At 39.5% G+C, this 15,526-nt stretch overlaps 1 protein-coding gene across 3 annotated transcripts in view; it reads right to left on the reverse strand.

Annotated features, from left to right (window-relative positions):
- Positions 1-15,526, reverse strand: part of furinb (furin (paired basic amino acid cleaving enzyme) b) — a 79,722-nt gene that overhangs the window by 38,074 nt on the left and 26,122 nt on the right. For all 3 annotated transcript variants that reach the window (XM_069162995.1, XM_069162993.1, XM_069162994.1), the window contains one exon: positions 1,326-1,424. In XM_069162995.1, the coding sequence (XP_069019096.1) occupies positions 1,326-1,355 (30 nt within the window). In that variant the 5' untranslated portion in view covers positions 1,356-1,424. The remainder of the gene's footprint in view (positions 1-1,325; positions 1,425-15,526) is intronic.

Raw genomic sequence — 15,526 nt, forward strand, 5'->3', positions numbered from 1 at the left:
CCCACTCAGGTCTGAAACATTTCCTCCCTCAGCAGCTCAGGTCTGAATAAAAAGGGGAAAGGCCATGAACACAGCTTGAAAAAGGTTTGACATTCTTGGACTCACATATATATCCTATTAACCTTTATATTTATCCAGCTTTTGACACCACACGCAAATGCAAAAAGTATAAAGAACATTTGACAAGTGTATTTGCTTTTTTTTTTTTTTACTAGAAAATCTCATGCATTGCTTATTAAATAATACAACTCAAATAACAAGAGCTTTTGATAGAGGATCAAATTAAATTTTTCATACAGGCATGTGGTAATTGCAAATTTCCTGCTGCCTTCACAAGACAAGGGTGTAATAATCTATACATTTCACATCTAATTTTATGCACAAGCAAATGTCTTTTTAAAGATCATGTCTGGTGTTCTATCACGTATTATTTTCTCTATGGTTAACATGACATCTGGACGCTGGAGATATATATGCAGCTATAATAAAGATTCAAGTGTAATGTTTACAATGTGAATCGGTGTAAAGAGTGTTTTCTAACGAACAAACAAATGTGTTCCTCGCCAGTGGATGAACTTGATCACACAAGAAAAGGTTTGGCTCTGGTGGTCTCCGGTGTCATTTTCAAAATGACTCTATAAATTTTTTTAAAAACGTCACCTGAATTTGAGAAATGTAATTTAAACACAGACTTTTTTGATTGGATATCACCAGACCTCTCTCTAGGAACAGGAACAGTACAAAGAGAGACAGTTTGTCTCTTAATCTTTGCCAAGAAAAAAACTTCTTTTATATTGGAACTTCTGTGCTGACTGAACTACATCTGGTATTCACAGAAAGTGCGATTTTTCACAGTTATCGCATGCCAATTCTAATTTGGTGTTTGGTCCGTGTGCAAATCTGTAACCAGATGTCCAAATGAAAATGGCACTTAGGGTGTAGAACATGTTCCAGTTTTTGAATGTTAGACTGATTAATGCCAATTTTCCTCTCTAGTTAACATAGGTGCAAATAATGATGTGAAAAGCCTGGAAGAAAAGCAAGAGCAATCATAGAGGCACTCCCAGCTGTTGTGTTGGTTGGGTGCATCTATTTTGCATATTTACAGCTATGTGGTTCCTTGGATTGGGTCAGGGGGACAGATGGAAGGACGAGTGTGGACTGCAAAGAATACGGAGTTGGACATGCTGTCATTGATGCTGGCATCCTTTTTCTCTTGTGATATACAGTACATGCTCTCTGTGTGTAATCCAATCTGTCTTTTTGGCCTTTTGTTGCCAGCATTGTGCTACAATGAGGTGTGTGAGAGCTGACAACAGTCTTACCTGTGGTTCTTTTCGCAGTCTGACGTGCATCCCCTTGTGGCCAGACAAAGCCCTTTTTTCTACAGCATGGTGCCTGAAGTGATAATAATCTCCAAAAACCTGCACAAACAGAAAGGGAAAGGCAATGAGTTCACCTGCAGCAGCAGGATGGCCAGATAACACTCGGTGCTCACCAAGGCATTCACGTTCACAAAGCCAAGGTGCAGGTTGTGAAAAATGAAAAGAGCTGGAAACACACATGTCCAGCTGAACATCAAATAGCATTTTCTGTCCATATTCAAAACTAAATGAGTATCTGTTATTCCTATGTTTATAATGATGTAAGCATCTGTTTAAATGATCACAGTTAAAACCATTACTTCACTGAACACCCATAACATACCACACAAAGGCACATGAGATTTACCGTTTTATGTCTTTGACATCTGTGTTGTATTGATATTTAAATGATGTGTTAAAATTCCACAAGCCAGGACAGTTTTAGAAACCTTTGAAGGATATGAACAGGATCTTATCTCAGCTTTTCAGAAGAAACAACAAAAGAACCTGCCTATTCCACACAGCAACAAACAAGCAGAGTAATAGAATCCAACCTGGGAGTGAGGTGAAGAAACCTCGACTCTCTGCAGATTGGAAAACATGTCAGACACACAGAAGTGAACCAGCCTAAAGACATCCATTACAAAACTGCAGATGGACATAAAAAATTAGACGCCTCCATCAGAGGTACAGTCACTTCAGAGCTATTCTGAAGCATTCCTCGTACTGCTGTCACTGTTCCCTGCACGTCCTGCTCATAAAAGAGCTTTTAAGGACAAGAGATTGTGTGACAGCTGTCACAAAACTGGCCTAAAACCTCAGGGGGTGCTTTCTTTTTGTCAGCCTTGCTCTTAAGTGACACACAGAGCAGCCAGAGCCTCCCCCTTGTTATGTCAAGGACGGTTGACCTGAGAGAAAGATAGAGACTACTTATTAAGGACACAGATAAGAGTGTGGTAGGGACAAAAATAACCAAACAAAAGGTGGAGGAAGAGGAGGATGAGGAGCAGCCCAGCCACTCTTTGCACGGGTATTCACCAGAGAACAGCCTCCATTTGAGGAGGAAGCAATGCAATCTGTACGGTGGTGCCACTGGGGACTGGCTCACCTTCACAAGCCCAGTGGAGCGGAGGAAGAGAGGGGGAAGATGAGGAGGAGGGGATGACGGAGGGAGGCAAGAGGGGAGGGGGCGCAGGGTTTGACAGGCCGACCAGGCAGGATGGATGTGTGTGAGGAGGGAGAAGAGCAGACGCAGCAGGATGGAAGGCTCTCCTGGGGCTGCAGGCTGATTCTGCAGGCAGGCTGTCTGCAAGCCGACCAGACTGGAGGTTGGAGCTTAGCGGCCTAGTCTGGCAGCACTGATATGAAGCTGCCGTCCGAGCGCCAGCCAATTTGACTTCATTTGTCAAATATTTGTAATTAAAACTTGATTTTATGTAATTTGTTGTGATCATTTTCATATAAAGTGAGTGAGGACGACTCTAAAATTACCATATTATGCAAAAATCTTAAGTTTATACTGCAGGCAATTATGGGTAGAAAAAAAAAATCAATAAGGAGACCACTTTGCAATCATGAAATGATAAAAAATGTGGCAAGTGTACAAAAAAATTTAAACATAAAATACATTCTTTGCCGATTTAAACGCATATAGACAAGTGGAAAAAAGCTTATGTGTTCAAGTCAAGCGATATAGTCTTGGATAGCCAAATGTATCTCCACTGGCAGCACCAGCACTCGAACCATATATCATTCTGGTATCGGGGAAAAATGCTCTGGCTAGTTTGACTTTCTTTAAACTAATCACAATCCTCTTAACATTTATCTATGAAACAAATAAGTTTGTGAAATTTTACGCATGTCTTAAAGACACAAAGGCCTGGTAGACCTATCATTTTTGACTTCTAAATTTTAATAAGGCTTAAGTTCTTACATTTGGCCCTAAACACCTGAAAATATTCTCTATGTAACTGTATAGTTACTCTATATGATATTGCCTCGGACTACAGCACCTCTATAAGTCCTCTTTGATGAGGAATGTCCTTATTATGACACAAAGCAAATCTAGGTCTGCTTTCTTTCATCGACGCAATATTATTAAAATCAGGAACACCCTGCCTCAGTGCAAAGTTAATTCCTTGTTGTCAGAATGTCTCAATAAGTCTTTAAAAAGCCTGCAGTTGATCAAAACTGCTGCAGCAAGTGTTGACAGGATTTAGCAGGAAAGATCACATTTCTCCCATTTTACAACATAGCTTCTTTTCATTGTCTCTCCATAAAAACAAGAATAGAAGTCAACATTTTCTGCTGACTTACAATGCTCTTATTGGCCAAGCTATAGTATCTCAAAGATCTCATAGTACCATATCCTCCAAATAGAGCGATTTACTCTTACAATTCTGGCTTGTTTGGGATTCCTAGAGTTTATGGGAAGCAGAGCTCTCTTGTGGAAGCTCCTTGTTTGGTCTGTCTGGGAGGCAGACACCGCCTCTACTTTTCAAATTAGGCCTACAACTTTCCTATTTGACAAAGCTGATAGTTGGGGGTTGGCAGAGGTGAGCTTTACTCATCCCTTCGTGCTGTTGCTATAGGCCTCGGCTGATGGGGGACTTTCAATTGAGTTCCTCTCCTCTCTCTTTCACTCTTCATGAATATATATATGCCACCAAATGCACTTTACTTATATTATGCTGTCTTTCTTTATTGTTTGTTATCTCATTATCTGCAGTTTTTTGCTGCATGTTTTTGGTCTGCGGTTACTGGCACCACCATCAGTTTCTTCTTTTCTCTCTATCTCTCCTCTCTCAACAAGTCTGGTTCTGTCGGAGGTTTCTCATACGCTATATAAATAAAACTGAATTGAACAATTGCCTTAGGTGGTGCTGAGCCCAGGATGCCACAGTATCTTGCAAGCAATATAGAATAGTTTTGTTCTGTCCACTGTTAACTGGAAGGTGAATTCATGTGAGCATAACATGATACTTGTCTTCGAGACAGTTTTGTGCCAGGTCCTCAGTTGATGCTGACTTTTTAATGACATTGTCAATAAATTAGACGATTCAGCAAATGACCTTAAACACATCCGATGTAAAAAATATCGTCGAGCAGAAAAGGGAGAAGCCATTGACTGATGCATGATTGAGATGAGATTAGAGAAGTGACCTGAAAAATTAATGAGACCCACTTTCTCGTTGATTGCGGCAGGGCAGAAAAGCTAATTTGCGCTGCACTGGGGTGACTTTTTGTGGGACAAACCCATTTCCTAGAGTGCTGATGTCCTCATTTAGACCAGGAGTCTACAGGTCTTTGGGAAATTGAGATGGGGGACGGAAACATTGGTGTAGCTGGACATAAGTGCGGCTGAGTCATGCCTCTCCAAAGCCTGAACTTCGAGTGAATCATAAGGGGTGTGAGTGTGTGTGTGTGTCAGCGATAATAATTGAGAGCACTGTAGGTCATTAGTCACCCTGCCATTATGCTCTGAGTCTGCATTTAAGACACACACACACACACACCGTTACACTTTTCACTGGGCAGTGCCAAAAGTAGCTCTATCATGTGATCCTTACTTTAGCAATTTCAGTGCCATTACCATGTCGTCTATCCCTTCGTGTAGTCTTGAGGGAAATCTTTAACATAGGGGTGCATTGTAGCCCAAAAAATAACGCAAGGAACTGTGGTAGCAACTAACAACTATTGTCAATTATGAGTTGTTAATTGTTTCTTCGATTAATTAGCTATTTATTCGATAATATTTATTCGATAATATGCTGTAAAATTATGGAAAAGGGACACTTTGTCAAATCAACAGTCCAAAAACTACTTATATATATATATATATATATATATATATATATGTATATATATATATATATATATATATATATATATATATATATATAAAATCTCCTTACATTTGACAAGCTAGAACAAGTGGCATTTAAATGAACTGTTACCAAATAATGGCCCTGACCTCTGATGACTCAATTAACTGACAAAATGTTTTAGCTCTATATAACCAACAAATATTGGAGTCTTGCATAGTAATCGCCACAGTATACTGCAACTCTTTCAGATACAAACTATAAATAGTTAATGCAAAATGATTGCACTTTCATGTAAGTTTACAGCACACACTTGTACATGCAAGGCTCTTGGTATGATCTATCTTCACAGAACATTTTGAAAGAACATTCCATGTCAGCTCTGTGAGAGCAGAGAGAAGACGTGCCAAATTTACGTTTTTAAGACATGCCCAGAGGCTTCCCTCGGGTCATATCCGAATCTGCACATCACACTGAAAGGGCCATTGCATCCCTCAGAAATATTTCATAAAAATAAGACAGCACTGTGAGAATCAGAACGAATGTTGTACTTTACTGAATGTGCTTCACAACATGTGTACTAAGAAAAAGCTAAATAAAAGCTGATAAAAGACCTTGATGGGATTTGAATATAATGTTGATGTATTATAAGAATAGGATAGATTTATATTCTGAAAATAGAGGCATAATATTGATTCACTTATAAATGGCTTTAAAATGTTTTCAGATTTCAAAGAATGATGTATTATCCCCTATTTATTTTGTCTTAAAGTATATTTCTGTGAAATGTTTTGTCTCAGAAGTAGTAGATCGTGAAAAGACAGATCCCAATAAAAATGCCCTTGTAAATTTCAGTGACAGTAATCCATGTAATGTATTTTTATTAGATGTAGTAAATTGGACCAAAATAATGTACTTTTTTTTATTTCTTCGAAAGACCTGAGCTCCAAAGCTGCCTAAAATTGATGCACACAGTTGACAGTGTTTCTGTCTCTCATCCCACATTCAGAATTCCACTGAGAGCGGAATTTTAATGAGAATCAAACATTTTTAATAGTGAGTCATTTTCAAAACTTGTGGCTGCAGCATTAAGAATCATACAGAAGCAGCACAGTGTATGAATGTTTGGGTGAAATATTTGTCACAGACTCAAATCAGCCACAGTGACACAAACATACCTTTTCAAATTGTTATTTCTCCTTTAGAGCGTCAACATGAATATTTCTTAATGACAACAGTATCTGAGCAGGCATTAAAATCAGCTGCATGCTGAGCACCAAACAACAGACAGACCCAATAACAAGCTGTTGAATATAGTCAGTAGGCAATTTTAGGGGGAATGAGGGGGGGTTGCCATCCCCCTTGTTAGAAAAATAACAAACATGCATCCCACTGGTTAACCACCCACCTCCCCGTCTCCATCCCCCGGTAGCCGAGGGGTTGTTTAGTTGAATGTCTCGTCTGTCTGACTCATTTATCCTTTATCTGAATGAGGTTTATTCAAGTTAGAATCTATGGCACTGAAATATCAGTAGCCTTGCGGAGTTTTGATGAATCCCACTGTATTGTTAATGCCCCACTGGGTCTTCCAGCTGAATGTATAGCAATACAGGGATCAGCTATTTCTCTCAGGAGTTGGTAGAAACAAAAAGCAGAGATAAAATATAAAGTGATAAAAGTGGACTGACATCGGCAAGTTGGAAAGAAACATGATTTCAAATGACCTGTTATGTAAAGTCATGCACTGTTTAATGATCACTTATTGCAGGTTGCATTTTTTTACATGTCATTAACTTAATTAAATAAAAAAAATATATATATATATATTGTATTGCTTTGTTATAATACATATATTGGTAGTTACTTAATTTAAAAGTAAGTAATTTTGTAAAAAAAAAAAAATGTATGCACAGGCATGCTGCTTCCAGAAAATTGCTTTTTAGCCATTATAGGCTTTATCTTGAAGGCTTAAAAGTTTGGCTTATCTCAGTACATATTAGAAGAGAGAAAGGCTCATGTGAGCTGGTCATTTTGGTTTAATTTACTGAGAATGCAACTGTAGCTTCCACAATGGGCTTCCCTCTCGTCTGGTGGACTTTGCAGGAGTACATCTGAGTCTGCAGGCATTGATGCCAAAACAGAAACCTCGTACATCTGTGCTATTATGTTCATTAGTACGAAAAAATATATCTCTGTATCTGCGCCACAAGAACTTGAAGTCTTTTTTTTCTTCTTTTTTTTTTTTTAAAATGACAGTATTTATGAACCGAGATTTGCCTAAATTAGGTTCATCTGATGTGAATGTCAAGTAGTTCAAACTTGTAATTTGAACAACTTTGAGCTCACAAGCGTGTGCACTTGTGTGATACAGATGGCTGTGGGAGTCTAGACGTTGGCTGAGTTTGAGTGCAACTGACATTAAGATCGCTTATCAAAAGCTTTCTGTCAGTCTTCAAGCTATGTAGAGCATCAAAGAGGCATCAACCAGCGCTTGCTTTTTTCACCATCTATTCAGCCCACTCACCACATCACTGTTTTCAGTTTGGATTTATATTTCTCTAATAATTCTTACCTACCGCTCACTTTTGGGCAATGAAAGTGAAAGGACAGTGTTTACAGGGGGGTGTTCTGATTCAGAGGTCATACTCAAAGTATTTCTCTACACTCCGGAGAATTTACTCTGACGTTATCAGTCAGAGTCGGTTTTAAGACTTCAAGGTGACTGAAAGCAATGTCATGGTGTGTCTCCTACATCCCATATTCTGCCGTGCCCTGTTCTGGTCCATGTTATGGTGCCTGCCTTGGTCACCAGCCACCTCCAGCCACAGTTGTTAGGTCAATATTTCCCCGAGGGGATTGGCTTCAGATCAGTGGTGTTGAAAAGAAAAATGTAGCAAGCTTTCACTGGGCTGTAACCTAATGTTATTTCACATTGCAGTGTATATGCACACAAGTGTTTGGGCAATGCTCTAATTTCACAAACGGATTTGAAATAAGGGAAAATTTCCTTTTCACTCTCACCAGGCTAATGAGGATACAATTATACACAGGACCTGTTGAGAAATGTACGTGAAATTTGTTCCGCGCCAGGAAATCTGCAGTTGTCTCAAGTGTCAGGCGACAAAAGTACACAATAGAATATAATTTTTCTTATCACCAAACTGTAATTCTGCAGAGACTCAAAATAATTCTCATATTCAGAGAGGTGGTGCAGAAACTGCAGAGCATCAGAGTATGTGTGTGGATTCCAGTCGACTCAAACAAAAATGTGTGCATGTGTGTATGCATTCGGCATTGGGACCGAATACAAATATTAAGTCTCCAGCATGGGAGCTTAAAGATCTACTTCGCTGATATTGACTGTGACAGAGTTCCGCATTAAGTGTATTCCCTTAAGCTTGGGAAAAGTGCATAGAGGCAAATCAGGCTTATTGGAATTGCCGTCAATCAAACCCATCTTTCAAAGAAAAACACTGGCGTCGATATATGGTTAGAGACACAGCAGCAATAATCGTAATTAACTCGAAACACAGAGCACCTTAATTCACAGCCTGTGATAGCTTACATAATCCCACTAACCTTGATGGAAAATGCTTCAGTAGGCACATAAATGTGTGAGACACACAATGCTTCTGTGAACTGTAGAAAGATACTCAGACGTAGCTTCTGTTGCACATCTGAGATAGAAATGTCAGTGGCTCATTGATTACCACACAGCCCACCAGTCCTTGCTTCTCTTTCGCTTTCCCTTTTGTGCATGTTGCCTTTCCTTTTATTCATGTTGCTTATTCACAGAAAACATATGAATGCAGAACTCTACAGAAATGGGTGGTTTCTTTAACTGCATACAGCTTATGTATGCAGCAAATGTGTTCTTGTGTGTTGGAATGGAGTGATGTTTGCTCTTAGGTTGTTAAAACAGTTGTGTTGCTGGTGGCTTCTGAGCCACTGGGCTGCCATCTTTTGGTCTAATTGCAGCTGAAACTCAGGGGGTTCCGCTTAGTGGAAGCAGCTCATTATTTTACTCTGAAATAGAGGCTAATTGAGTGTTTTCTAATGAAGGGTAATTATTTGTTTGCATCTTAGCAATAATTTTGGATGTTGCCTGCCTTGATTCTATTCACCAGCTCAGGAGACTAGTTGTCTTGGGAAAAGCTGAGCCACAAAAAAAAAAAAATAGTTTTTGGCTAATCATGTGGCTGGAAAGCAAACATTTAACAAAATGCCTATGAAGACCGTCGCTCCAAGAGTTGTGAAATAACAAGACAGAGGCGGCATGAAAGGCGTGAAAACTGATATGGGCTATTGAATACATGTTCTTCAATAGAAATAAAGGAGAGTTATGCGAGCAGCTTTGGGGAAAGCACAAAGACCTTGAAGGTAAAGAAACATTAAATCATGGTATGTCCATCCAGACCTATTCCTATTCTGTGGGAGTAGGACACAGTGGAATATGGAAGAAAGGAGGGAAATGAAAGTGAGGCAGTAGAAAGAAATGTATCACAGCAGAATAGATGAATGGAGAAGGTGGTAAACTAACTAGGAAATAGCTACAAAAGGCATGTGTCACTATGCGAGCAGAAATACAGAATCCCTACTGATGCCTGACCTCTGGTTATACCATATATTTACACAGTTCTGCCTCTGCAAGTGACCACAGCCTAGATGTCTCAATCATGGACGGTATCACCCCCTGATTCCTTGCCTGAATATACATGGAGTATCACAGTATCTCTTGTGTTTTAATGCAGTAGGCTTACATTTAAATTAGACCAGAAAATTACAAGTTTATGAATCTTATGCATTTGCTGCAGATGTAAAAAAAAAATGTAGAAAAGAAGCATTCCTGATGTAGCTTATCTCTGTGGTGTGAATTTTCAGAAAACAGATAAGGGGCAGAGCAGGAGACGGGGCTTATCAAACACCACACACACACACACACACACACACACACACACACACACACACACACACACACACACACACAGGTACATCATCATTCAGCCAAACCTTGCTAAGAGAGGCGCTGATACATCCTTCTAGCATCTCGAACTCACAAACACGCCGGTGTTTAAAATAATTCACACACACACCAACGATTTTGAGCTATGGCCTTTCGAATGTGAGACCGCAAGAGATAAAAAAGAAGTAAGGAAGAGTGTGTGTATGCGTGTGTGAGAGAGAGAGACATAGAGAGAGAGAGAGAGAGAGAGAGAGAGAGAGAGAGAGAGAGAGAGAGAGAGAGAGAGAGAAAGCAATATTCAATATTTCAGATCTTTCCTTGCCTTTTTAATTTGAGATTTATCCCACTGGGCTGATTCTTAAATCTCAAACCCCTGTATTGGTTGCAGAAATGTGCTAACCAAATTAGTACAAATTTGACTTTAACTATGCTTTACCACAGTGTTGAATATTTATGTAGTCAAGGGGGAGTTGAATCCTTTACTGCTTGCAACTGGGCTCTCCTTGTATTGGTAATATCAGTAATCATACTGTTAACCTGCTCTGCTATTATTGGGCAATGATGTGACGAGCCCAGGGGTGAAGGAAGCTATAGGCATCACTCCATGAAATGGTGCTGTTACCATTCATTGATTAAGAAATAGAGAGCAGAAGAATACAGCAGACAGAATAGATGGGGGAAAAATGAAGAGAGTATGAGAGAGACTAGCACAGGTTCAAATGCATTGTTAAACAGAATCTTTGCTAAAACTGAGGCCACAAGGGGCCTCTTCCTCTTGCTATGGGGGAGAAGCAGGTGAAGATGTTATGTTTCACGAAAACAACATAGCGGAAAGCAAAGGGCTGAGATCAAACTAGGTTAATTTTTCAGCTGTTGGGAGTGAGGTAGAGTAAATAGACTAGGATCATCCCTCCTTGGATCCGAAGACACGATGGAAACAAACGTGTCACTGCAGTAAGTGCATCTAACAAAGAGCCCTGGCAGTGAAGTATAGCATTATGCAAATTAGGAAAATGAAAAAAGAAAATGCTGGGGAGTGTTAAAAAAAAATTATATTGCAACTGGAAATCTTCAGATGCAGATATGTTACACGGTTTAGTATTCAAAGATGTTGGGCTGCACATGCACAACTCGAGTGCTGCTGGCCTTTAGTTAATGCCTGAAGGCAGTATGTTGTCATGATTGTCGTGTCATAATTTAAAAAGCAATTCTGCTCAGAGGTGACTGGTACACAAGCTGCTGTCAACTCTGACATGAAAAATACATAAAAAAAAACCATTTCTCTTTTCCTCCTCCAATTATTTATGGAAGTAGCACCCTTATCCTCCTTGAGGACTTTGTTTCAATCTTTTGTCTACAGGGTTGAGCCGGAAGAAGCACAATTTCCCAAACAATGAAAACCCTGCAACTTGTTAGTACAGAAACTACAGTCCATGAAAAATCAATGTGAAGAGCACTCATAGGGTTGTCCTATTGATTTTTCATAGACTCAGATCAGTCAATCTGTCAATGGATGCAAGAGGGGAGACAGACACACTGAGAGAGGCGCCGTGGGTGTACAGCTGCAGTGATGGACTACTGAAGGAAATGTGGAAAATGTCCTTTGCCGAGTTTGTGTCCTTCACTTCAAGGGCTCAGCTCAGGAAAATGGAAACCGTCAGCACCTTCAGACATACAGCAAGACGATGCAACCCTGTTGCATTAAAAAAAAAAAAAAAAAAAAAAAAAAAAAAAAAGCCTGGAGAGAAAAATCACCTTAAACTCTCGCTGGAACATCACAGAGCGACGCGGAAAAAGTTGCGTGGCAGAACACCTACTGACACACCCACGCCTCTAGAGCGCTGTCTCTTACTCTCTGTGTGTGATGAGGTCAATAAAAAAAGACAACTCCAGCCTCCAGCTGTCGCCTCCGGTTTGTTCCTCTGACGGCGGCCTGCTATGGAGCGTCGGGATTGCGTGAGGCTGCTGGATTATTAATTTGCAGAGCGTAACTCAGCCTACTACTTTTTTTCCACTTCACCTATGCTGAATTCCCTGGTGCCAGAACAGCTTCTGTCAGGCTGCATCACATTATTTTTCAAGAACTGAAGTAAATAGGTTTCACTTCCATTTCCATTCAGCTCTTGTCAGTTTAATCCCCTTACTCTCTGTCTTTCACCCCCCCCCCCCCCCACTGCCTCCTCATCTGGTTCCATCTATTTATACTGACATGTTCAGTGCTTACATTTCATCCCTCTCCACATGTTGAGACCCATATTAAAATAATTGGCGTCTTCCTATCTGTTCATCATAAACTTGACGGATTCAGATTGTATGTGAACGCATTACAAATGACCACATCTATCTGCAGCGTTGCAGGACCTCCTGGATTCTATCTTTGTAATGTCTTCCTGATGTTCAGCAGTGTTTCTCACCTTACCTGCACCACTTCAGCATTTTGCACAACACTGCAGTGGGTCGAAAGGCGTAGTGGGTTAGGTACGTGACTGGTAATTCAGCAGCACATTGCAATTTTGGCATCAATATTCTGCTGTCTGTCTGCTCAGGGTCATTATCCCACCTCTATTCTTTGGTCTTTCTATCATTTTAACAGACGGAGGCACACATCATATCAATGTATTCAGAAACTACACTGACCACCTTTCATTTTTGAGTCAGTAGTCATTCTCCAACAAGTAGCCACATCTAATTGCAAAGAAAAAAAAAAATCCATTTATTTTCCAATTATAGCAACAATGCAGCAAGACAGAGTGAAGATTATTGTCTGATTCCTTTAAAAAAAAAAAAACAGCAAAACAAGCAGTATTTTATAATGCAGACAGAGTCTGGCATTCTATAAGCGCAATGCGAAATTATACTTTGCAGTATGTGGTTACTGTCTAGACCATTGTTATACATTGTAATAAATGCCATTGCACAAAGGAACCATGGTAACCGCCAGACTTTCAATATGTTCAGAAATGTGAATTCAACATAAAGAGAGACTTTCCACTGATCTAATCACACCTTTACAGCATCCTTGGGCTGCAGTATATCAACACCTGACTTTCCACCTCCCATATGACAATATTAGTTTACTCTGACTGTACATCATGTTGGGGTGCACTGCTTTTCCTGCACATGAGATAGGAAGAGCTGATTATTTGGTCATAACTGTGACGGCCCCTGATACACTGGCTGACCATGTAATGGATTCCTTATCTCAACCTGTTTCCATGCGTGGTCAGCAATTAGCTTGTTCAGTCAAAAAATTAGCTGCCTTCTGTCTTTCTAAGTTCACACTTGATTCAAAGTGCTGCGCAAAAAATACTGTTATGCAGCCAAATGAGTTAATAATGTGAAATGACAGCTCAATTTTCTTCTTCTTTTAACCTTTGAATTTGTGCTATCATAGATCTATGGCTACTGTACATGCACGATTGGGTGCACTGCACACCACACTATAATACTAACTTATCAAGTCCCTATGCTGCAATGATTAGCACTGCATCTATGTTGAGGACATTGTGTACATGTCCGTACACGTCACTGTATGTGAAGTGGTTCAATAGATTTCACTCGGTCTTTGGAGAAAAATCCATATGTTAATTTTTATTGCAAAAGCTGTGATGGGTAAATTACTGCAATACATATCTAGTCTGCTGACACACTACTCCAATAGCTATAACAGTAGATCATGAGAAAAAATTCTCCTCATGGTGCCGAGCTCGGGTAGTTCGGGTGAACAGACCTTGGAAAATCTGCCTTTTCTTTTCATGCGGCACATGCTTGGCATGAACTGCAAAGCATTCCTAACTTTATATCTCCTCTCGATATGTTAACAATTATTAAAAAAAATAAATAAATCTGTTTTATAGAACAATGCCATTGCTTGTGTGTGATGCGTGATTATTTTCAATGATTTTTAATTGCCCTGAATTCATTTGTTGTGTGTTTATTTATTGTGTATTTGCTGAAAATGTCTGAGAAAATGCAGAAATGCAGGCGCAAAACTATAAAATTGAAAGCTGAAGATAATCGCTTAAGCAATGCTACACATGGCTTAAAAAAACTGTTGAAATGCAGAACCTCCAAATTTGAAAGCCAAAGCAATTTTCTGAAACGATATTGAAAATGGCAGAACCAAATTCATAAATGCAGAATAAAAACTTTGAAGCTGAAAGTTAAAGGATACTGCTGAAAAATGCAATATGGGTGAAGAAATGAAAAGTAGAATCTTGTGAGTTGAAAGCTGAAGAAAGTTGAAAGATGAAGGAAGTTGAAAGTTGAAGGAAGTTAATGAAAGAAACTGTTAAAATGGACAATTGAAACTTTGAAGCTGAAGGCTAAAGGATATTGCTGAAACAATGCAAATGGTTGAAGAAGTGAATTGTGGAACCTTGCGAATTAAAAGCTGAAGGAAGTTGAAAGCTGAAGGAAGTTGAACGCTGAAGGAAGTTGAACGCTGAAGGAAGTTGAACACTAAAAGAAGTTGAACGCTGGAGGAAATTGCTGAAGCTGTGCAAAAAGGCAGATAACCCCCCCCCCCCCATGTAGAATCAAACCTGGGTAGTTAAACGCTGAAGGAATTGTTGATACCAAACAGCTAAAAAGTCTTCTTACTGACAAAAACTGTAATCTGAACCAGTGAAGTAATCTGAACATGACTGTGTCTCTGTGTCAGTTAAAACATGCTTATTAACAAATGTCAGATCAAAGCAGTTAATCAGTAAACTGCTTTCAGCTATGTAGGCGACACACAGGCAGTCACCATGGAAACAGTTCCACACCTGGGGGAGAAGCCTCTCCCATTCATAGGTAATGGGTTTCACTAGTGCCAAACAAATGCTTGCCGTTTCCAAACGCTTCGTTTTATCGGAAAAATTACCCCATTTTAAGAAGAGATTTGTTTTTTATTTTTTTAAATCCAAAAGATAAGGAAGCATCTGCTTAACTGCTCACAATTTTAACATTGCAGTCAATGGGGAGTTAGGTGGAGTTTCTACCACATGGAGGCAGATGATTCAAAAACCCCAAAAAGTCAGATTGTAATAAGACACATACTGGGTGAAAGCTAACAAAAATGCCTACAATTTGGTGTATAAATTATGCTGGTAGAGTTAAATGCGTGGGCGATTTGGCATTTTACAGAGAAAAACTCCTGAAACTAATTTCAACCTGGTACATTCTCGCGATGACATCACCCACTCTAACTGGCGCAACACACACCCATTATAAACTGAAAAATGGTCCAAAAACTTTATGATACTTCAACTGATCTCATTCAAAAACTGTAGAAGATATCAAAAAACTGTCAGGTTAATAGCTGAGGGGCTGTTTAATGTTTGAATGGTGTTTCTAGGTGAAAGTATGCTGAAGGAATTACATTTTAAAGA

The sequence above is a fragment of the Embiotoca jacksoni genome, unplaced genomic scaffold (genome assembly GCF_022577435.1).
Source record: "Embiotoca jacksoni isolate LCO1_2020_lvr unplaced genomic scaffold, fEmbJac1.0.p SCAF_3, whole genome shotgun sequence".
Taxonomy (NCBI): domain Eukaryota; kingdom Metazoa; phylum Chordata; class Actinopteri; family Embiotocidae; genus Embiotoca; species Embiotoca jacksoni.